General features: G+C 41.0%; 1 protein-coding gene across 1 annotated transcript; it reads left to right on the top strand.

The window, feature by feature from the left end:
* Window positions 1–1,277: 1,277 nt before the first annotated feature.
* NUP85 (nucleoporin 85) lies at window positions 1,278–23,647 on the top strand. Its single transcript, XM_042450286.1, has 17 exons — window positions 1,278–1,322; window positions 3,871–3,941; window positions 5,102–5,145; window positions 7,798–7,867; window positions 10,856–10,977; window positions 11,619–11,753; window positions 12,795–12,917; window positions 14,953–15,084; window positions 15,709–15,815; window positions 16,121–16,204; window positions 17,213–17,278; window positions 18,468–18,619; window positions 18,726–18,843; window positions 20,259–20,359; window positions 20,792–20,943; window positions 21,560–21,646; window positions 23,453–23,647. The coding sequence occupies exons 2-17, from the start codon at window positions 3,917–3,919 to the stop codon at window positions 23,552–23,554; spliced, it is 1,620 nt and encodes a 539-aa protein (XP_042306220.1). The 5' UTR covers window positions 1,278–1,322; window positions 3,871–3,916; the 3' UTR covers window positions 23,555–23,647.
* The last annotated feature ends 40 nt before the right edge of the window (window positions 23,648–23,687 follow it).

Genomic DNA, 23,687 nt, shown 5'->3' with positions numbered 1-23,687 from the left:
AGTCCAACCCCATTCTGCCATGCAGGAACTCTCAATCAAAGCACCCCCAACAGATGGTCACCCAGCTCTGCTTAAAGACCTCCAACGAGGAGACTTCACCATTCTCCGAGGGATCTGCTCACTGTTAAACAGCTCTTACTATCTTCCCATAATGAGCCTGCCCATCTGTATGATTTTCAAGCGGGCACATCTTCAGTCCACTAGCACAGGTACATCGTTTAGGAACATCGGAAAGGGTCGTCTTTGTGGCTGCCCCCACTTGTGAAATCCTTTTGAAGAGACCTTGGTTAGTGCCCTTCTTGCTATTCTTCTGTCGGCAGGTGACAAACACCTTCCTCTGAAGAATCTGCCAGAAAATCCCATGATAGGGTGCCAAAAGTCAGAAGGATTTGAAGGCGCACACAACACAAAGTAACTCAGAGAAACTGAGCAGTACTTACATAAAAAGCCATTAAAAACCAAGTGGTAACTCTTGAGCTCTGGATGACAATATGTTGTTCTGAAGATTGACAGTAACTCCAGAAGAAATAGTGTCCCATATTAGGTAGTTGGTGAATGATGAATCCCACAGAAAATAATTTTCTGTGCAATAGAAATGCTTGTTTGTCTTTATAAACTAAGCTAGTTTCAGTTGACACGTTGCACTTGTGCCAGTCTTGCAAATGTCTGCTTCCTCCCTCCTAGATATCTGCATATATGGCAGTGTGGGCAACTGTTTGGGTTGGGGGGCTTCCAGGAGACCTGGGGTGCTGCCACTCCACCATACTCCCTGCAGAGAAGCCAAAACATTTTTGTCACCAACTGTCCCTTGTAGCCCTCTTAAGAGTCACAGGGAACATTTTTGTCTCCTCTTGAGTTATTTTAACCCAGGATAGGCGTTTCTTAGGAGAGAGTGGCCCAGAGTCACTTCTTGTTTTAAAAACAGACCTCTTGATGTTGCCACCCCCTGATGATAGAATGGGCTGATTCTTCTGCCGATATTGCCTGTATATGTGGCTGTGAGGACCAGCTTTCCGCCATTTGATGTGGAACTGTTCAACACAGTCTTGCTGAGGTATGATTGAATGCACAAGGCCTTAATCTAGAAGAGGTTCTGTTCTTCCTTCCAAACTTTCTTGCTGTGTCAGTGTGTGTAATCCAGTACTTTTAAAGTACACTTTGTAAATATTTTTGGTTGAAGAAATGTCACTATGTTTACCTGTGCATTATCTCCTTTTCTTTAAAAAAACAGCTGATCCCCGAGTGGACTCTGACGAAAACAGTTATGCTTCGAGTGGGGACCTGGGGAGATGCTGGTTTGTGAAACATTGTTGGATCTACAGTTGCACCATGTTGTTATTTGCATGCATTTGTTATGGTTTACACCTTTATGGTGTGAATAGCCTGCAAGGGTGATAATTGTTTTTCTGTTTTGTGAAGAGCCTTGTGAGATTTCAGGAAGTTTGTAAGAAGTTCTGCTTCTGAAGCTAGGTAGGCTAGGTCTCTTGAATTCCAGGATGGAGACTTCGGGAATTCCTTGTACATAGCTCACAGTACAGCTGGAGATATGTTTTCTTCAATAGAATAAAAAGTATATGGCGGATCCATTAAAAGAAAACTCTTTAAGGGTTGCTATTACCGCATTCACAAATGTGACTTCACAAAATGCCCATTGAAATTAAGTGTTTTATACACATTATTACTTTATAAAACATTATGAAAGGAGGCAATCTCTCAAATAGTTTGATCAAATTGTTTTAATATAAGTCATATAGAAACGTCAAAATCTGGAATCTGGCCAGTTGCACATTGGCAACCAGTAGAAATCCATCAGCAGAGACCTCATGTGTGGTGATTGCCTTCTCCTGTCAATTGATGAGCAACTCATTCTACAACAGCTACAGCTTCTGTCATTTTCAGTGATTAACTCACACAGAAGGTTTTTTGTGTTATGTGGCCCTGTTCTAGAAGAGTTTATCCATGATGTTTGCTCGGCATCTCGGGCTGGCATCAATGCAGGTGAAACGTAGAGAATAAATCTTCTAGAACTGGCCACATAGCACCGAAAAAAACCACAAAAAAAAACTGTGGATGCTGGCTGACCGTTTCAACGTCACTTTCATCACAGAAGGCATTATAGTAATCTTGACTTGAAGCTACCAGTGCCGGTATCCACCATGGTTGGTTGAACCATCTGAAGCTCCTAGTTACTGAGCTTGCTGGGGCTTCACATTACAGCAAAGATGCAGGAGCACCCCAGGCTCCATATCCGCTTTTTCAGAGCAGGTTCCTGGGTATGGGAACCAGTAACACTGAAAAGCATTCCTAGGCATTGCTGACTATTATTTGTTTTTGTGTTTTTAATTTGTTGCCTGCTTTACTTTACTGAACCCCTTCCTGTATTGTTATGTATTATTTGTATGTATTATGCTATGATTTCTTAGATTGTATGCCATGGGCAGGTTTACTTTATCTATTTTATTTTGTGTTACAGCGCTGTGTAATAATAAATAACTAATCATCTTGCTAAATGCAAGGCCAGGGCATTTATTTTGCCGTATTCAGTCTCTCCCTACATCTAGCACTGTTCCAGGGCTTTGATGTTTAATCTGATTGAAATGTCATGGAGAATTTTGTTGTCTGTCATCAGATGCTGTGCCATCTTGTCCAATTTTAAAGTTACCACTCCCAGTGTTTCCGTATGTGCCAACTATCCTAGACTTTAGTTGTTGTGTGCCTTCAAGTCATTTCTGACTTATGCAACCTTAAGGGGGACCTTAAGTTTTCTTGACAAGAGTTTCAGAGGGGGTTTCCCTTTGCCTTCCTCTGGGCTGAGAGACTGCTTGCCCAAGGTCACCCGTGGGTTTCCTGGGGATTCAAATCTTGGTCTCCAGAGTTATGTCGACACTCAAGCTACTACAGCCACATAGTCCTCTCTTAGAATATTTACTATGGCTTAACTAAGAATAAGATGAGGTTCTTTTTACTTGCCTTGTAATTTATTTGTGTCTGGCTGCCTTTTTATATTAAAACATTTCTGCGTTTTCAGAAAATAAAGAGAAAAGTCCAAGCTGTCCCTATTCTACATTGTTCGCAAGATCAAGCGTGTACTCTCAGACTTTGAGAAACTTTTCAACGAATCACATGGATCTTTGTTGGACTCCAGAAGGATGAGAAAGAAAATCTGGGAAACTGCTAGACTGCCAGTAAGTGGTCTTCCACGTCTTGATTCTGTGCAACTATCCAAACAGCATCCATAATATATCGTGATACATTGTAACTCCGTTCTCAACCCAATTATACTGTGTATTTGCTCACATTAAAGTTTTAGTACATTTGGTACTCACAGGTGGATGAATAAAATTGCGCCTCAGAGGATTATCCTTGTTAGATCTGATGTTAGTTTCTGATTCTTCTTCTTCTTTCTTTTTTGAATGCATATCCATTTGTTACATAAAGAAAACATCCATAAAACAAAATAAAATATGCTGGTCTTTAAGAAAATCCAAATGGGCATTGTCATAATTAATACCTACTAGTATGTAGTTTTGGGGAGTACAGTCGTCCCTCTGTTCTTGTGGACTTGGGACCCGCTTCCCTTGACTATCCGAGTGAGGTTGAGGGGGTTGAAATGGGGCATGTGCCTGTGGTGTGCACCTCCATTTAAGCCAATAGGGTTTGAATATGCATGATTTTCCATTTTCATGGGGGGGGGGGGGGGGGGGTCTGGAACAGATCCCCTGTGAAAATGGAGGGAGGACTGTATAATTTTGGCAACTGAATAGAAGATTATTTTATACCTCTCTTGAAGCACATGGAGTATGGCAATATCTTTATATATTGTGAGTGTTGTTTTTTTAAAATCTGTTCATGCTTTTCTACTTTTGAAAGATTGGTTCGAGTGAGCAAAAGCTATCGTTCAGTCATAAGAGCTTGCATGGAAGATTCACATCAGATGGCTAGTAAGTTGTCCTACACTATTAATGTGAAATTCACTGGTTTTGAGTCCAGGTCCAAGTGATATTAGAGAGAATTTGAATTGCTTATGAAATTGAACTGGTGTTTACCCATGTGTCTTACAAAAGTTGTCAGTTTGTAAATCTGTTGTTTTAAGATTGTATTTCAGTATTCACAAAATCAGTCCATTGAGATCCAGTTGGTTGAAGTGTGGGTGGCCTACATAGGCATTAGTATTAGTTATTATAGTCGTTGGAATGCAGCTTATAAAAGTGATAAGTAAATGCACAAAAATGTTTCTCTTCAGCAAAGATGGGAAACTACAGTACAGCCTATTCCTATAGAGTGTAGATGGCCCCCTGTAGGCTGTTTCTCTGGTATTCAGTGGGCCCCAAAATTGCTTTTTTGGAAGGGGCAAAGGCAAATTGTTCCTCATGCTCTCTATAGTGTACAGGAAGCACTTCTGAGTACCGTATATACTCGACTATAAGTTGACCTCATGTATAAGTCGACTGCAGGTTTTGGGGGCAAAATTATGGATTTTGATATGACCCTTGGATAAGTCAAGGGTAAAACTTAGGTTCATGCAACAAAGGACCTAAATGATGAAGCAAAGGAAAACAATGCCAAAGAACCTACAAAATTATGGCAGGCATAACAGTTTTGGCTCACACTAGAGCAGTGGTTCCCAAACTTTGGTTTTACAGATGTTTTGGACTTCAGCTCCCAGAATTCCTTACCATTGGCCAAGCTAGCTGAGGCATCTGGGAGCTGAAGTCCAAAACACCTGGAGGACCAAAGTTTGGGAATCACTGCACTAGAGGCTGGATGGAAGAGAGAGTAGAGGGAGGTCAGTGCTTCCAGGACAGTTTGCACTCTTGCCTTTAATCAGGGGATGGTTTCCTTTTTAATAAGGGTTAAAAATAGTATTTACATTGACCTGTGGATAAGTCAACCTAGGTTTTTGGGGTCAATTTTTTGACTAAAATTTCTAGACTTATACATGAGTATATACAGTATTTATGTTAAAATAAAGGGGGAAAATTGAAAATTGCTTACCAGTCCTGCTCTAGAGTGTTGTGGGTCTGGAATAAAATTGTTTTTTGGCTCAAAGAGTTTCCAAGGAGGAGGACATCTTGATTTCTGTATTTTTTCTTTTTCCAAGTTTCAACACGGGACCCAGTAATGCATTTGCATCACAGTACACAGGTAACTGAAATATTTTTCTTGTTAAACATTTATTACTGAATTCCTGCTAGCATTGTCAATGTATTTAATACAGGTTGAGAATTCTGAAATCCAAAATATTCCAAAAAACTAAAATTATCTACATGGGTGGCTGAGATAGTGACACCTTTCTAGTCTGATGATTCAATGTACACAGACTTTGTTTCATCCCAAATTTTTTTGAAAATATTGTGTATAAAAGTACCTTCAGGCTATGTGTATAAGGTGTATATGAAAAATAAATGAATTTCATGTTTAGATATGGGTCCCATCTCCAAGATATCTCATTATGTATATATAAATATTCCAAAATCCCCCCCCCCAAAAAAAAATCCCTCTAAGATTCAAAAGACTTATGGTTGCAAGCATTTTGGATAAGGCAGACTCAACCTTATGCTGATTAATTTACTTGTTGGGTTTTGTTGAACTTATTGAAGGGGACATAATTACCTTAGACATAATTACATTGTGCTTGTTGCAGAATCTTTGTGCTCTTTTATTAATCACATCAAATTTTTTCATTATTTTGGACAAGGTTACTATTATAATACAATAACACAATAAAATTTTAGTCCATCCAAAGCTGTTTTGCACCTGAAATTTCCAATGATCGATGTCTCCTTCAATGTATATGATTCAACATGTCTAATTCTGAAAACTGAGCTCTCAAACCAAGCATTACATTCTTATGAGAACACTAAAATAGCAACTTTGAAAGAAGGATATAGAGTGGAGAAGTACTGGATGATGACGATTGCTTAGATTTGCCCATTTGCCAGTTCTTTACTCTGAAATCTGTCTCCAGACCCAGCTGTGGGATGCCATAGGGTTTTGGAACAGTAGAAAAGGAGGATATGTACTTTTTCAAACATAGATCTGGAGCCCTGCAGGATTAAAAAAAGTGACCTGAGGGGAGTATGGAGTGGAGACCTAACAGCTAATGATAAGGTTAAATCCTCCTTTTCCACTGTTCCAAATCCTATTCCTAGAGCCAATTTTTTCCCTAGGGAAAGCAGCTATTGGACTCATGTTATACATAAATGCCTTTAATATTCATTTATGCCTTGTGTTACCAGCACTAGTGGAATTTTCTAGAAAGAAGTAGTACTGTGGGAAGCCTTTTTGCTATCAATGGCAGTATAAACAGTTGCTTTCAGCTAATCATAGGCGGGATACAGACCGTCCAAAAAGGGCAGTCTGCCTTCGCCTCCTTTTCCACCGGCAGGAAGCCGCAGAGGATAAACCGTGCGGTTTCCTGCCGGCAAAAAAAGAACCAGCAAAAAGCGGATTCTTTTTGCATCGTGCTTGCAACACCCGAGTGCGCCAATGGTGCACTCATGACGTCACAAGCGCGCCGCAACGTGCGGACATTAAGCGTCCGTCGCGTCAAAATGGCGGCCTCCATGTAGACAGGGCGCTGCCATTTTGACATGAAATACATACTAGGGTTAGGGGGTGTCTGCATGGTGTGCGCTCCCCAACCCTAGTATCGCCGCTGCCACACCACATTTTGCCCGTATGTAATGGGCCATAATCTCAGATCTAAGAACTGTGCTACGTTATGTACTATAGAGTTCAGCAGGTTGTGTGCAGAATACAGTCCCTGTAGTTGCTGGGCTGTATCCATCACTGGAGTTCTACTCGTGCAGGGACAGAATCCAGTGTAAGTGGGAAAAGCAGTTTCCTCTTTCCTGTTGTCGGACCCCATCTCCCAGTTCCCCAAAGCATATTTTCATGGAGAGTGGATGATGGCTGTGAAGGGAAGGAGCTGAAAATCCTGATGCTTTCAGGCATGCCACGTTGGATTTAGGCATATTTTTAAATCTTGGAGGATTTATCCCAGTCCATATAACCTAGAAAAAAGAGGAATATTGTGGTGAAATTTTTAGAAGTAGTTCTTTGACATTTGTACTCTTAATTTGTGTGTGCTACCAAGGTACACAAATGTTCACTTTCCTTGATAGGCAGCCAAATCATGTTCTATGAACTGATGTCGCTTCTCTTCAACGATTATTGGTGGGGGGTGGGTCTTGTCCAACATTAAACTGTTCGAAAAGGGATTGGGAACAACACACAAGACTGGAAAAGACTAGCAGCAGAGGAGGGCAGGGACATACTAGGTATTTGCACACCAGAGTGAAGAGGGCACTTGGCATGGTGAGTGAAATGTGGATACCTGACCACATGTGCTGATTGTCCTCAGATCTGAAATTTTATGAACCTTAATATTATGCTTTAAAAATAATAATCTAAATCTTATGTTTTATAGCATTGTTCTCCACGCTAAGTCTTGAGCAGTGTTACACAATTTGGCTGCTGCTGATACAGTTGGCCCTCCCCATAAGCAGGCTTGCCTTCCGCGGTTTTGAGCTTACGCAGAAGGCAAGCCCCAGCAGAAGTAATGGGGCACATACCTGCGCCACAAGCGTGCACCCCATTATTTTCTACGGGGCTTGAGCGTATGCTCTTTTCCCCATGTCAGGGGGTGGATAGGTAGGTGGGTGTCTGGAATGGATCGCCTGCATATGGGGAGGGCAGACTGTACTACTATTACTACTACTACTACATTTTTTCCCTCAGACTCAGAATGTTAGAGTTACAGCTGCCTTTACAGTGGTGTCTGTTTTTCCCCAGGTCTCTATTCTGTCTGCAATGGAATTGATCTGGAATCTATGTGAAATCATGTTCATTGAAGCAGCACCAGGTAAAAACTGGACTATAATGAATTGAAATGTAGCATATTTAGATATACTCAGCTTCTTTGACTCTTTGTTTAGCTGTTGTAAGATCACTTTCCACAAGATTAATTTTTACAAGGAAATTGGTACATATATACTTCCCAGTAGATAAGGGTGGAACATCCTGTAATTTGGGTAGCTCCGCCCATTCCCTTCAGTAGGGAATGTAGCAAGGCTACAAAGAATGAGAGAGGAGAATCTCTGGCCTAGCTGGTGATTCTTCCCCTCTCCTGAAGGGAGGCCAGGAATTCCCCTTGGTGGGAAAGGAAGCATGGGAGCAGACAAGTGAGGAGAAATTCCTCCATGTGCTGCTGCTTCTATGTGTTGCCACTACCCAGCCCAAAACATGCCAGGGGTCAAGATGAACAATATTGAAGAGAACAGAGAAGTTACCACCACCAGACCCAAATGAGCCAGGGATCAAGGAGGTAAGTGACACTGAAGAGACTAGGGAAGTCTCTGCCAGTACCCAGCCCAGAACAGGTTGAGGAGGCAAGCAATACTGAAAAGGACTTCTACTGCTGTCTCCATTATAATCAAGGTCCTTTTTCTCTGGGCACAGTAGTTGCCAAAGGAATTCCCAAGCAGCAGTGCCAGTCTAAGACACAGGATCAAAACATTTTTGCAAATCTTACCATGTACACCTGGTGTCAGTCTTAATACCTCTCAGTTTTTGTACTAGAGCATAAGCCATAGTGATCCAGCTTTGCTTAAAGTCTAATGAGTAAGGAAATTGGTCTGACTCTTTGGTCATAACTCATTTTGATCGGTAGTACTTACACATATTTGGGGATCTCAGAAAATCATCTTAAACTTGGCAACAGATTTACATCAGTGCATAATGGGTTAATGATACCAGCCCATCCCCTCGTCAAGGCTAGAAAGGGCAGTCAAGTTCCTAGCATGAAATACAGGGAGTCTCTCAGGCTACTTCTTAGGAAACAATTAGTTCCTCCGCCCCCATAGGAGAGCTATCTATCTGGGGCGTATGCAAAGGGATCTTGCAGCACCTTTGAAACTAACTGCGAAAGAAGTTGTAGCATAAGCTTTCATAGACTTGGTCTACTTCCTCAGATGAATGGAGTGAGAATGAGAAATACAGTATCCTTTCTGCCAAGGAAAGAATCTCCTCAGAAATAGAAATAGTTATGAATTTTCTAACCTGAAATGAAGGGTCTTCTCCATCCCAGGAGGATCCTTTAACCCCTTCCCTCTTAAAAAGTCATTAAAACAGTGAAAACAGTTTGTTCACCTAAGGAGTTGCTTTTCCCCATCACTCCACTCATCCTGAGAAGCCTTGAGGGGGTTTGCCAAAGAGGAAAGTAAAAGTACCTATTAACTAGTCTAAATACAGTCGGTCCTCCTTATAGGCAGGCTTGCCTTCTGTGGCTTTGAGCTTACGTGGAAGGCAAGCCCCGGTAGAAATAATGGGGTGCGTATTCACGCTGCACACCCCATTCGCCACCACGAGTACGTGCCCCATTATTTTCTATGGGGCTTGAGCATACACTCTTTTCCCCATGTGTGTGTGGGGTCCGGAATGGATACCCCACATATGGGAAGGGTGGACTGTAGTTACATTTTAAATAGGAATTGGCTACCCAGAGCTCTGGGTAGATTCGTCCAGTCTTTCTGAAAGGGTTAGTACTTGCCCAAGAATCCCTAGAACTTGCACTCTAGAACAATGAATTTCTGTACAGGTTTCAGACATCATAACTATCTTTGCCCCTATTGTTATAAGATTAATAAGTGTGTGTGCATGCGCGCATGCCCACACCTTCAAATAATTTTTGTCTAGATTTTTCTTGGCAAGATTTCTTCAGAGTAGCGGCGTCCCACACTGGGGTGTCACCTAGTGCAGGAGGCAGGGCTTTGGGGCAGACCCAAAAGGGTCCACTCCCAACTCCCTACCCTGTGAGGCTTTACTTCAGAGTAAAGCTGCATGGGACAGGGACTGGGGGAGGTGCCGGGACCTCTCCCCTGTTCTGCGTGGCTTTACTCTGAAGTAAAGCTCTGTGCAATAGGGACTGGCAGGGCACCTGGACCTGTCCTGCATGGCTTTACTCTGAAGTAAAGCTGTTTGCAACAGGGACTGGGGGCACCAGGACCTCTCTCTCCCTGTCCTGCGTGACTTTACTCTGAAGTAAAGTCATGCGAGACAGGGATTGGAGGGGGGCACCAGGACCTCTCTCTCTCTGTCCTGCATGGCTTTACTCTGAAGTAAAGCCGCGTGGGACAGGGACTGGGAGGGGTATCAGGACCTCTCTCTCACTGCTGTGCACCGTGGTGTGTGGCAGGGAAGTGGGGGCACTCACCAGATGTCATGCCCCCTTCAGTGGTGTCACTCGGTGAGATCCGCACCCCTCTAGTGATGCTACTGGTTCAGAGGGTTTTTTTTTTATCTCATTGCCTTCCTCTATAACTGGGAGTGTGTGGTTTGCCTAGGGACACCAGAAGGTTTTTCATTTTCCTGCCCACTGAAGTGAGTAGGAGGAGCTATGCAAGTTATAGGATATTTCATCCTTATCTACTGGAAACTGATGTATCACAGGTAAGAATTAATATTCCCAAACCTACAATGGCTTCAAGCTGAGGGTTTGATCTGTAAGGATTCTCACTCTTAAGCAGAGTTTACAAGGAGACTAAGTGGATTGCAGGACACATAAGGCCTCTGTCCATTTCTATCCCTTGCAGCTCAAGTTGTGCACTTGGAGCTTTATACAGAACTCCGGATGCCACCTGTCTTGCCTTGGGGTTACCTGTTACAGATAAATCAAAAGAGTACCATCATAATTCAGACCTACTGTGAAGTTTTATCTTCTGTGTTGGAAATGCATAATCATCTTTGGAGTTGTCTCTAGTGAGTCAATGTGAATAAATGTGACCAAGAGTGATAACTTCCAAAAACAATAGGTAAGACAGAACTGTTAGAAATAATTCCTTTTTCTCCCCAGCTGGTCCCCTCCTGTGTCACCTTCTTGACTGGGTTCGTCTTCATGTGTGTGATGTAGACAACATGGTTTGTGAAGTTCTGAGGAATGAAAGTCCAGCAAAGCATGAAAACTTCTGGAATGTGGTGAGAAATTTTGTTTTCCAGAAATTCTGTGTGTTTGCCTTCAGTGTTACTTCTTTTTTTTCTTCTTGGAAATCTGTCCAGTTGGACTTAGTATAGAAGATCCTCAGGAGTGATCACTCCTACTGGTGTAGAATCTTTTAAGTTTAAATCAGACTGACTCAACTGTTGTAGCTGAGCCATCTATAATTGTGAATGAGAAGTCATGTTTACTAAGCATTACTATGACCTAATACCTTGTGAGCATATGGCCAGCAAAACAAATTTGGAGGCCTGTGTGTAGGACTTTGGTTGGTTGCTCTGTGACTACAATATATATAAAGCCAGTATGCATGGTAAAGCTATATCACTGTTGTATCAGCTACAGAAACTATTTACAGATATAACTAGTGATGGCTTTTCAGCCACCATGTGTTTATTTACATCAGTGCAACCTAACTTGAAGGCAGTTAAAAACAACAAACATTATGTTCTTGGTAGAATTAATTAGTCCTAACTCTTGTTTGAAATGTTGCTCTGACTATTTTGTTCTGAGCCAGTACATATGTCACTGCAGCTGTGACTCAATTGTTACTGTTCATATGTAGGTTGTATCACTTGTTTGATTCCATACTTGATTAAAACATACCTTGTTCCTTTTGCAGGTGACTATCTTCGTACTTCAGGGTCGGATGGACGAGGCTCGACAACTACTCTCTAAGGAAGCCAATACAAATCCCACTTCAGTGAGCATGTGCAAAATTTTGGACGAGCTGATGAAGAAGATGCCTGTTCCCAGTGTATGTAGACTGTAGCTTTATCATACAAATCTAGCCAGAGGTAGCAATGACGGATTCATGATAGTGTTGTTATTGTTTTGACTGTATGGTCCAGATACGTTACTTCTGTTGACTGGTAGGAATTCTTCATGGTTACCAGTCAACATTATTTCTTGCTAGACTACCTGGGATCATTTTAAACTTGAGGTGCTGGTAATTTTAATTGGGGAATTTTGCAGGCAAAGCATGTGCTGTATTGTAACATATGAAATGATAATGAGGAATAGTTCATTCTTTTTTGTACTGATTTCTTTAATATAAAAATCAGCTTCATTTGTGTCTGTAGAATACCGTATATACTCAACCATGAGTTGGCCTCATGTATAAGTAGAGGACAGGTTTTGGGGCCAAAATTATGGATCTTAATATGACCTGTGGATAAGTCGAGGATAAAGCTTAGGGGCATGAAACAAAGGATGTAGAGGATGAAGCATAGGAAAACAATGCTAAAGGACTTAAAAAATTCCAGCAGGTATAACTGTTTGCACTCATACTAAAGGCTGGATGGATGAGAGAGTAGAGAGGAATAGGTGTTTCCAGGACAGATTATGCTCTTGCCTTTCACCAAGGGATGGTTCCCTTTTTAAATAGGAGTTAAAGTACAATACTTACATTGACCCATGCATAAGTCAACTGAGGTTTTTTGCGTCAATGTTTTGACCTAAATTTCTAGACTTATACTTGAGTATAAGTAATCTTTTAAACATCTTTGATACTGCCTCAAAAAGAGTCTTGCTTCTCAGCTTCAGCTGTGATTGTAAAGACACATCAGTGGGAAGAAGTTCCATTAAAAATTAGTGATATTCATTCTATATACAAATATAGATATTGTTCTCTCATAAAGATGTTTTCTGAAAAAGGAGGTTGCAGATATATTTTTACTCTAAAGTTTTTATGTATGCATCCCTTTTAGTAGGTAAAACTAGAAAATGAGAATGTTTCTGTTTTCATGGAAAGTTATGAAAGGAAAAATAATGTTGCTGCCTGTCTATCCCTTTTCAGCTTGGACACACCCAGACTTTGACGGAGCTGGAGCTGAAATGGCAGCACTGGCATGAGGAATGTCAGCGGTTCTTGAAAGATGGCACATTTGCTTCCCACCCTCACATGGAGACCCTCTGCAAGGTATGTGGGATCTGAGAATGAATGTTTGTGTGTGCATAAGTGATAGGTTTAAAGCAGTTGGCGTATACATTCTGTAACAAAGGTGTCATCATGAAGCATTAAAGGAAGACGTTTGGAGCACTTTTCATTGTGTAATTTTAGGGAAGCCATTGATGCCAGCACATCAGAGTCTTGATTGTATCCATTTGTAAGAGTGATAACCCCAATGAAATGACTGGCACTGGATATCTTTTGTGTAGTGGTTGTGGTGATGATGACTGATTGGGTCCATGTTCTGAAAATAAAGGAGTGGCAGGTTCTGAGGACTGAGCTGAAATTAAATTTTGAGGAGCAGGTATGTTCTGAAATGTAACAATTCATGGCTGCTTTTTAAATGATCTGCTGAAAGAGTATGTGATAATGCAGATGTGGCCTTTTTTTTTATCACATGTGGATTTTGCACAATAGCAGGCACAAGAATAATTGCTCTCCACTTCGTATTGTATGTGCAGTGATGAGGCACATTCATGGATATATTGTGGGAACTTCTTTCTTACTCTAGGTGCACTTAGCAGGAAGTGCCCATGACATTCACACATACACATCCTATCCCTAGGCACTGTTTTGTTGCTTCTCCAGCCTACAAAAGCTCCCAAGGTGTTGAACAAATAAAAACCGATTATAACACTACAAAGATAAAAACTTTTTTAAAACACATTAAAATACTCATGCCATTGCTTGCCCAGCTGGTTTCTCTGTTGTAGTCTGTGATATTGTGTAGAACAGGGATTATAAACACTTGGACCTCTAGATGGTTTGGACTGTAGCTCCCATAATCTCTGTTGGGGCCATTCAGCCTGGGTCTTCTGGGATTTGAAGTCCAAAACATCTGGAGAGCCAAAGTTTCCCCACCCCAGTGTAGAATACATCTGTGTGAATGTCACTGGCACCTCCTGATTAATGGCATTGATGCCATTGATGTGTGATACTGTATGACTTATATCTGTGCCATTTCAAGAAGCCTGAGAAAGGATATGTATGTATGTATGTGCCTTGAGAGGCTCTGGAGCATTCATTCTTTCTTTTTAAGTCACTGGGAATTGGAAGGGTGGGCTTAATGAATACTAATACATTTAGCATTTTAGTTTTGTGGATTTTAAAAAAAGTGCTCCATCATTGGGAATCAGGAAAGAACAGAATATAGAGTGAAGCTTTGAAATGAAGAGAACTGTTTGATGAATGTGAGGGCTATGCATACATGTTGCATGGGCACAGAAGCATGCCTATAGTAGTTGGTTCTTGAAAGATTAGGGCAAGAAATGCATGCAACGCCTCCAGCACATGAAATTTCCTGGATCAAAATATCAAAGTATTTCTCTCCCCTATCCAACACCACCACCCCCAGTCCACAAAATCTCCCAAGGTGATGAACAAATAAAAACTAATTACAACACTACAAAGATAATAAAAACCCACATTAAAATACTCATTAAAAATTTGAAAAACCCTAAAATCCAGTTTTAAAACAGTTAAAACAGCAGTTTCAAGCACTGCATGCTGTTCTGAACAGCACTGTTTTATCTGCCTGTTGGAAGCTTAAAAATGACAGAGCCAACCTAGCTTCCTTGGGTAGGGAGTTCCATAGTTGAGGTACTACTGCAAAGAAAGCCCTGTTACATGTACCCACCAACCTAACTTCATGAGGTGTTGGGACTTCTCTGAAGATCTCACATTTCTGGCAGGCCCATATGGAAGGAGGCAGCCTTTCAGGTATCTTGGCCCAAGCCGTTAGGGCTTTGTAGGTCAATACCAGCACCTTGAATTGGGCTTGGAAGAAAATTGGAAGTTGCAGGACCGCTGTTATATGGTCTTTAAAATGCACACCTGACACCTGGCTGGCTACAGCATTTTGCATTAACTTCAGCTTCCAAACACTTTTCAAGGGCAGCCCCATGTAGAGCACAGTACAGTAGTCTAATTGAGACATCACTAAGGCATGAACCACTGTAGAGTCTCTTGTGTGAGTACTTAAAGGATTTTCTGCTTTGTCAATTAGATCCTACTGGGAGATGAAAAAACCATTTTAGAGAAGAAAGATCTCATGACGACCTGGTATCACTTTCTGGTAACTCGCCTGCTGTACTGTCATCCTACTGTGAAGCATGTGGAACTGCATCTCTATGCCCAGGTGACTTAGGAAATCCCACTTCTAACCAGTTGCTGTCTTGCTGCTACCCAAGCAAAAAGGCAACTGCTGCTTGATTTGGTTTGGTTTGATTTTTGCCTTCCCACAACAGTGGAAATAGTAAGGGACGATGTCATTTTAGATGGATTGGATTGGAGAGAATCTGCAGGGTATTTGTAAAAGTGTTGACAGTACATTTTAAGTAATCTGCTTTTAAGTAACAAAAAATAAAAATAAAAAATAAGAAGCAATACTTCAGTAAAACAATTTATTTTTCAACATCACAAGAAGTAACAACAAATTCTTTCACAAGCTACAATAAGTACCAGTAGCAGGAATGAATCACTTTTTTTAAAAAAAGTAACTTTCCAAACTCCGCCATTGATTATGTTGACTAGGGCTCAACAAATTTGCAGTCTTAACAGCATCAAGGCCACACATTCTCCTCATCTACTTAACTAAGAATGTGTATGTACATGCAGATCCTGTTTGATATTTCTCTGTACATGTTTGTTTGTTCTTATGTAGCCTCTGTGCCAGATGGCTTTTAATGGCATAACCAAAGATAGATAGTGTGGTACACATCCTTGACACTGAATCTATCCTACCTTTATGTGTATTCAATAGTCCAGCCTGGACCTGTTCCTGGGAGGTGAAAGCAGTCCTGAGCCTTTGGATAGCATCTTACTGGCAGCATTTGAATTTGATATCCATCAAGTGATTAAAGAATGCAGGTAACTTACTTTCTGGAGTTTCTTCTTTCCACCTTATTTTAAGGACAAAAGGGTTCTTGTAAACATAGTAGTGGGTGCAAAAAAGAAAAGAAAAAGAAAAAGAAAAACAGATAGGAAAACCAGTTTAAAATCAAAATGTATTGGCAGAAACAGCCACAGAATGAATGTGATTCTGTTAAATGCAATAATTTGTTAAATTGGGTGGAGAGGTTGCAGTTTTCCAAATAATGTTTTTTGTTTTTTTGGGGGTGGGGGGGTTAATTAAAATGCTATACCTCTTCCTTTTCATTACTTTTTACCTGCAGCATTGCCCTGAGCAACTGGTGGTTTGTAGCCCATTTGACAGACCTGCTGGATCACTGCAATCTCCTCCAGTCTCACAACCTTTAGTAAGTTGTCTTGTGTGGGTTTCAGGGTTTTTTTTGGTCTGTTCTAGGGCCAGATAGGGCTGCTTGAGAGGTACCTTAGGGTCTTGTGGTAACTAACAATTAAAAACCAAAATGTTTGATATTAGGAAGCATTCACCAGAAGAACTGTGGTATAACCAACTCATAAAACTGAATGTTTAATGCCCTTTTCTGGTTTCAATGGCTACTTATTTTAACATCTTTTTTAAAAAATGATGCATATATGAAGCACTTTACAGTGTTTAAATGTTTCATGTACATTATCTGTACAGTTCTACAAGTATGGTCCAGTATTACGAACACTTTCTTGCAGATTTCACACTGAGTTTAAGAGAACAGTATCTTGCCTGATACCAGCTGCATTCATAACTGGCTTGACGTTTGAACAGCTTACAGTCATAGCCTTTGCCTCCACCACAGTGGGTAGGAATTGTGTGGCTCTTCAGATCTTATTGAACTGCAACTCCTATGCTGGCTAGAGCTGATGGTAACTGCAGGTGAGCAATATCTAGAGGGCTGCACAATTTCACCTCGGTTGTGCCAGTTCTTGGTGACAAAACACAACTACAATTCCTTCTGCTTAAAAAAAAGTACAGTTAGCTCTTTCTCTTCCATGAGCTTGCCATCTGCAGATGGCCCCACCCTGTTCTCCCCAATGGTGGCATGTGCATGCGGCCGTGTCTCCATTGAGGAGAGTGGGACTTGTAGTCCCACAGAATTTGCTATCCATGCAGGTGTACAGAACAGAATCCCCGTGGATACGAAGAGCCAACTGTATTCACGAGCAGAATGAATATGTTTTGTAGTAATGGCTATTAGCTCAGTTTAGTTTCACATATAATTGGTGAAATGAGAATATGAATCAGATATGAATTCAGATGTGATCGTGACAAAAGAAGAAAGTGGGACTTGATTTTTGCCCATAAAAATAATATATCTGGAACTGTTATATGTTAATAGGAAGCTTATTACAATGTGTTCTTCTTTTAGTTTTGGTTCCAATATGCGTGAATATCTCCTGCTGGAATATGCTTCTGGACTCTTCTCTCATAATAGGTAGCAATATTTTTTGTTTATGTTAGATGACTATAAGGGGGAGGAAAAAAGCATATTTAGATGGACCAAATGGTCTCTAGATAAGGAGTGAAACCCAAAGCAAATGTATCTTAAAGATCTCCACCTGTGTTACATTGATATTACCTTGAGCATCTGATGTTTTACTGGCAGATGCTTTTTTACTTGCCAGTTGCTTGTGGAATATTCTGCATTTCAGACTGATGGGAACTCCTGATGTTCCTTACATAAGTATAGGAGAGTAAAATAAAAAACCAATTTGATGTCATCCTCATCACAGTTCAAGCAACAAAAATTGGGGAGAGGGGTTAGTGGTATTTCCTTTTGTGTTCAAGGTGTTTCATAATCTTGATCTCTTGATGCCTAAATATAATGAAAGAATATAGGAAGCTGGCTGAAGTTTGCAGTCAACTCACATTACTGAGAATTCATTGCTGGTCAAAAGGCTCCTGACCATAATAGTTCTGATTCAGTTTTACATTATTTGTGACTTAAGTCCCATTAAATTAATGGTGTAAGTTATGACTTAGGGACTGTGCACACTGACCATAAAGGCTGGCCTGGGGGCGGAGTTGGGGCATGGCGTCCACATGACATACACCTCAATTCCACCCCCAGGGTGGCGTGAGTGGCTTCCACAGGATGTAGTCCCAAAGGAGCGCCTTAAAGCCACAGCTATCACGCCCTTTCCAGGGCGCAAAAAGGAGCTGCTTTTTGCAGCTCCTTTTTGCGACCTGGAAAGGCTAGATCAGGGCTGTGACGTACAGTTACCGCCGCCCTGATCCGGCGCAGCTGGAGGTAGTTGCAGGCTGCCCCTTGGGGTGGTCTGCACAGCCTCTGAGTTCCCATTTGTTTCATGGGATGTTTGTTCAACTGACTTTACTTGGATGGGGCCATTATGTTACGTTGATTCCCAACTGGCTTCTGATTTATTTTGATATTTTGGGGAATGTGGTGCTATTAAAGTGTATTGTTTCCATAACCAGTGAAAGCCAGAAATAGTTTTTCATGGTTTACCATATCCATCTACATGGTTTGTTTGTTTCTTCATCCAGACTTTCCTTTCCTCTCTGACTCTTGGGATGTTTGCTGACTATAGCTTTGCATGTTAAATAAGTCTATGAGAACTGCCTTCCAAATAGAGCTATTTGGTTATTCTTGTTCTCTGTAGTTTATGGCAGCTTGCAGTAGACTATTTTGACCACTGTCCAGAATACGGCAGAGCATACTTGGAGCATCATATTGAACGGATTCCTCTAGACACAGAACATAAAGCCCTCAAAATACTGAGGATTTGTGAGCAAAGAATGATTAGTGAACAAGGTGAATCTTGGTTGTGTTTTTTAAAGTACAGTAATGTATTAACATTAAATATGAATTACTGAGTGTACTTAGCTCTCACTCTTCCACCCCATTTCCTGCTACCAAGTTCGTAGCATCTGTAAAACCATGGCCATGAAAGCTGTCCGGAACAATCGTCTTGGCTCAGCGCTGTCTTGGAGTATCCGTGCAAAAGATGCTGCTTTTGCTACCCTCATATCAGACAGGTAAGCTTTGGGTCAGGAAAACCATTTGCAGTAAGAGCAAAGGAGGAGATCTTAAAGTGGTGGAAGAAAATATGCTCAGGGGAAGGGGAAGCAAGATGAGGGCATTGCCCCACTTTTCTAGCATAACTAAGAGTGAAATGTTGACAGTTGTTCACACCTAAAACTCTTCTCTGGCGTGTTCTCATTTTCTTGGTCACTTTGCCTATCCCTTTTCTTTAGATGCTTAAATTTTATTTCTAAATGCTCAATTGAAGTGTTAAGCTACTGCAGTGCAGGAAATTTTAGGACTGAAGGGAAAAAATAATTTGGAAGGAGACAGAATTCTTCCTCTCCAGCTTTAAAAAATGTTACCTTTGTTACCAAGCTACCTTTCCTAGTGTTTTTGTTAAACACTAAGCACACTTGAAAAGGCATAATTTGCTCCACCTGTTTTAAGATTTGACCAGGTAGAGGTTTACAGATTGTTAATTTGGCAGTTCCCTGCCTTCAGCCTTACAGTCTAAAAATACATGACACAAAAGGAGAAGGGAATGGAAGTGGGGAAGGGGGTCAAGTCCAGCAGATACTGCTTGTTCTTTTTTCCTTCTAAGGCCAGGATGGTGGCACTTAAGATGGAGAGAGGGCCTTTCATCTGCCTCTGGGCCTAGGCATGGTGGAGCTGTGCCTGCTTCTTCTCTTCCTCTGTGGCCAGAGTGATAGCAGAACTTTTTATGACTTTTCATGACTTGCTCCAGGCTGCTTTACTGGAATGTTAGTCTGCCATTTTTTGTTCTGCAACCAAATTACTTGCTGTAATTGGCATATTCTAGGCCAGACATTCCCGAAGGTGGTATGGAAGCTTTCTGCTGTGGCTTTACCCCAATTTGGTGTCCTGGCTTTTCCACTCAGCTCCTCCTTGGATTAAACCATTCTGCCATATCTTCAAGAGCCTGAGTGTTTGAATCATTTCATAAATATGGAGATGGATCAGAATTACCTGCCCCTCAGAAGTAGTAGTCTTTATGCATTTCTGCCAGTCTGGAGGCATGTTTGGAACAGTAGGCCAGTGGAAACGGGTAGGGGTGGGTAAGGATTTCATTTCATTTTTGTTTTGGTATTGACCAACCTTCATAAAAGTTGAATGTGAGTGAAGACAAAACTAACAGATGTGTCTATCCCTAACACAAGGCTGGACTTTGTTATTTGAGTAATTTTGTACTCTTTCATACTCTTAAAAATACATTGGGATGTAAGATTGAAGTGTGCCTTTACCTTGCTTTAGATAAAAATGTGTCACTTGACAGAAATACTAGGTACTAAAAGGCAATGCCCTTCAAAATTGCAGGCTTTGAATTGTTTGAATGGAATAGAATGGTTCCTTGGAATGAAGGACAGCTATGATGCTAATCTGGCTTCACACACATCCATTCTTCCAGATTTCTGAAGGAATACTGTGAAAGAGGAACCTTCTCAGACCTGGACCTCATTGATAACTTGGGACCATCCATGCTGCTCAGTGATCGACTGACATTTCTTGGTGAGAGCTACATTGTGCAGCTTTAGTCTAGTGGCTGCTAATGACTTGTCCCATTGAAATTAATGCAACTCTCCAATTCATTTTGGTATAGACGGGGCCCTTGGTATCCACTGGGGTTAGGTGCCAGGAAAACTCCCCCCCCCTCCATGCCAAACTCCATGTGTGATTAACTTCCTTTTTATACAGTGGCATAGTAAAATGGTGTCAGGCTTTGCTTTTTGGGTTGGGTTTTTTTGGTGAATATTTTTGATTAGTTGTTGATTGAATCAGTGGATGCAGAGGGTGGATTGTATTTGTTGCAACTAATCTTCACTGGACTGTGCCCAATAAATTCGCTTTAAGCTAACCAAATGCTGGGTTATTTTGGTGAGTCAAAGACTGATAACCAACAGTGTTAAAATTCTGTTAATGCAATCTGTCATCTGGCTACAGGGAAATATCGGGAATTTCATCGGATGTATGGTGAGAAGCAATTTCTTGCAGCAGCCAAGCTGTTGTTAATGTTGATGACTGCTCGTATTGCTCCGTGCTCCTTCTGGATGACTTTGTTAACTGATGCACTTCCTCTCCTGGAACAGAAAGAGGTAAGTCCAGCATTTCTGAAGAGCAGATGACTAGCCAATGGTAGAAAAGACTAAAACTGCATGGAAAAGTCTGTGGTTCAAAATGGCTTTCAACCAGAGTTTAGAGAGTTCCCATACTTTCCCCTTGAGATTAAAGTTTGCGCTAGCTAATTTCTAAAGGGGACAAGGCTGGATATCTTTTTGAATCCTTTTTAGGCTTAGGCAGATAATGTGAGCAGTAGTCTGTAGAAACCATTTTTGTCTGGCTCTAGTCTAGCCAACACAGCTATAGTGAGAAATACTAGGGAGTCACTGTACAACTGGGGAGGGCTGCATGATCACTGTCTCTCCTCTAGCCATACTGCACACATGTGCTAAGATACCAAAACATGGTATACCACACCTACATTCATACATAGTACTGAGCTCTTACCTAGAAGCTAAAACTAGTGAAACAGGTCTAAGGAGAGCACAGAGTTCTCAAGATTAGTGTAATCTTTTTCTCTCCTGAAGCCACCAACATAATACTATTCATACTTTAAAGGGCTGACCTGCTAGAATCAAGGCTTGAAAGCCAGCCTCCAAGAAATTATGAGAAACTAAGGTTCTATAAATGTTTACTGTTGCTTTCCTCCAGGTGATCTTCTCTGCTGATCAGACATATGAATTGATGAGATGCTTAGAAGATGTAACAGCAACAGAATCAAAAAAAGAGAAACTTCAGGTAATCCTGTTTCAGGGCAAATGCTGAAGCTCCAGAAAAGTGGTTGTTTAGGTTGTTTGACACATAATGATTCTAGAGCATGCCTGCCCTATGGGTTTACATTTCCTACTGAGAACTTTGGCGCAGTTACCCACTCTTGCTGTTGATAATACTTGGCAGAAGACTTGGAACAAGCCATGCTTGCTGTTTTGTTTCCATGTATACAGAGCGAGAAACGCATTTGGCATTGCATAGTGTGTGAAACAGCCTTAAAGATGGGAGAGACCTGTCATGGGTTATCAGGCTGAATTGGTTCTCCCCCCACCCCCATGCCTTGCTCCTGGGAATGTCTGCACCCCTAAATCCCCAACTTTTCCTTCCACTAAAGCAATTTTGGGGGGGGGGGGCTAGGAGCCCTGAATAGCCTGTTTGGGCTGCACTTTCTCCATACCTGTTTTATAATTCATGTGAAAGGAGCCACAAATATCATCTTACATTATCCAAGTTCTCTGGCATACAAAAGGGGTTTCACAGATAAATTTATCATTTGTGTGGCAACATTGGCAAAGCAAGAAACAGCAGGAAATTTTACCATGAGAACTTTACTTTTCCTCTAAGTCATCAGCATTTGCCAGAGTGAAATATCCACTTATTTAGATAGAAAGTATTATTGATTTCCTAAACTTATCCAAGCTTTTAGACAATTTGACCAAGGCTTTTCTAAAGAGCTAGTTAGATGGTAGCAGGAGCCAAGGGTAGTAACATTAGGGCACTGAGCATTAGATATCATTCTTATGTCCCACAGTGCCATGGACTATTATATTAGAAGCACTGTAAGAAACTGATAGTTTCCTATGGCTGCTTAGAGGTGGAACAGTTTTAAACAGAGGGTCAGAGCTGGTAACAGCTGCAGCTGGGACTTCGGCAACTTTCCATGGATACCAGGCACTGAAAAGAAGACTCGGGTTCTATTTTGAACCTTCTGACGAGTCTTAAGGGCTTGGGGAGGAGTACGCAGAGTAAATTCCTTATGATTCTTTTAATTTACAAACTACAGAGTAGAAATAGTCTTGTTAGAAGCTGCTGGTTATTGTCCTGACCAGGAAAGGGTTTACAAAAGCTTCTGGGTGAGACATAGTAAATTGCAATATATATATTTATCATCAGATTATAAAGGGAAAGAAAAAACAATTAGGGAATCAGTTCCATGTGCAACACAATTTTCTGTGTTCCTATCCAAAGCAGAGTGTGAGATGCTCCTGGAGGCTGAATGCAAATCACTGAGTTGCTTGATTCTTGGCAGCTAAAAAAAGGAAGTGTACAGCTTACTGTGGGACATACCAGTTGAAAAGAATAACCTTTTTGTTAAGAATATGTAATTTTAGATACATATTGTGAATATTAGGACTCACTCAGATGACTAGTTGCATTTTCCCCCTAACATCATTCTGAAATATCAAATCAATTCAAACTTCATTGGAAAATGCCATTTAATAAAACATATCATTAAAAATGAACCTGAGCCTTTAGCACATAGCTCTTGGAAAAATATTGAAGTACCTTTCTGTAAGCATGCACTAGAAATGTGTATTTCATGAAATCTTCAAATGAAAGGAAACCTTAATCCTGACTAAAAGTGAAGATTGTCCCTATTGAATTTTATTGGAATCAGAGGCATTTATCTTCGTGGATAATCTGTTATGGAAACTGCTTGTTAGACAAACTTTAGGTTTCTGTTCCAAACAGGCCAGCTGTGTCGAGAAGGGAAGTAGAATCTAGGATATGTTATCTAATTTGGTAAATTTCTGTGATTATATTTCTTTCTAGGATGATGATGCTGAGACTATGAAGGTAGAGATGCTGAGGCTTGCCCTTGCACGCAACCTTGCACGCGCTATTGTAAAAGAAGGGACATTAGAAGAACCATGAGAGTAATGGAGCAATATGCAAAATTTGCTTTGTTGATTTATTGTACATACCATGGTTGTTTTCTTCTTCTAGGAATAAACATCAGATTTTGCATTTCTGTTGTAACTTGTCAGGAGAAATTGAGTTTCCATTG

Source organism: Sceloporus undulatus, chromosome 2 (genome assembly GCF_019175285.1).
Source record: "Sceloporus undulatus isolate JIND9_A2432 ecotype Alabama chromosome 2, SceUnd_v1.1, whole genome shotgun sequence".
Taxonomy (NCBI): domain Eukaryota; kingdom Metazoa; phylum Chordata; class Lepidosauria; order Squamata; family Phrynosomatidae; genus Sceloporus; species Sceloporus undulatus.
Note: the sequence above shows the minus strand (reverse complement) of the source record. Positions and strands in the feature narration are given on the sequence as shown.

Excerpts from the sequence above, each read along its gene's own strand:
- NUP85 (XM_042450286.1), top strand. The coding sequence starts at position 3,917 with ATGGAAGATTCACATCAGATGGCTA. Across the intron at positions 11,754-12,794 it reads AGAAGATGCCTGTTCCCAGT|CTTGGACACACCCAGACTTT; the intron begins GTATGTAGACTG and ends ATCCCTTTTCAG. Across the intron at positions 18,844-20,258 it reads GCTACCCTCATATCAGACAG|ATTTCTGAAGGAATACTGTG; the intron begins GTAAGCTTTGGG and ends CCATTCTTCCAG.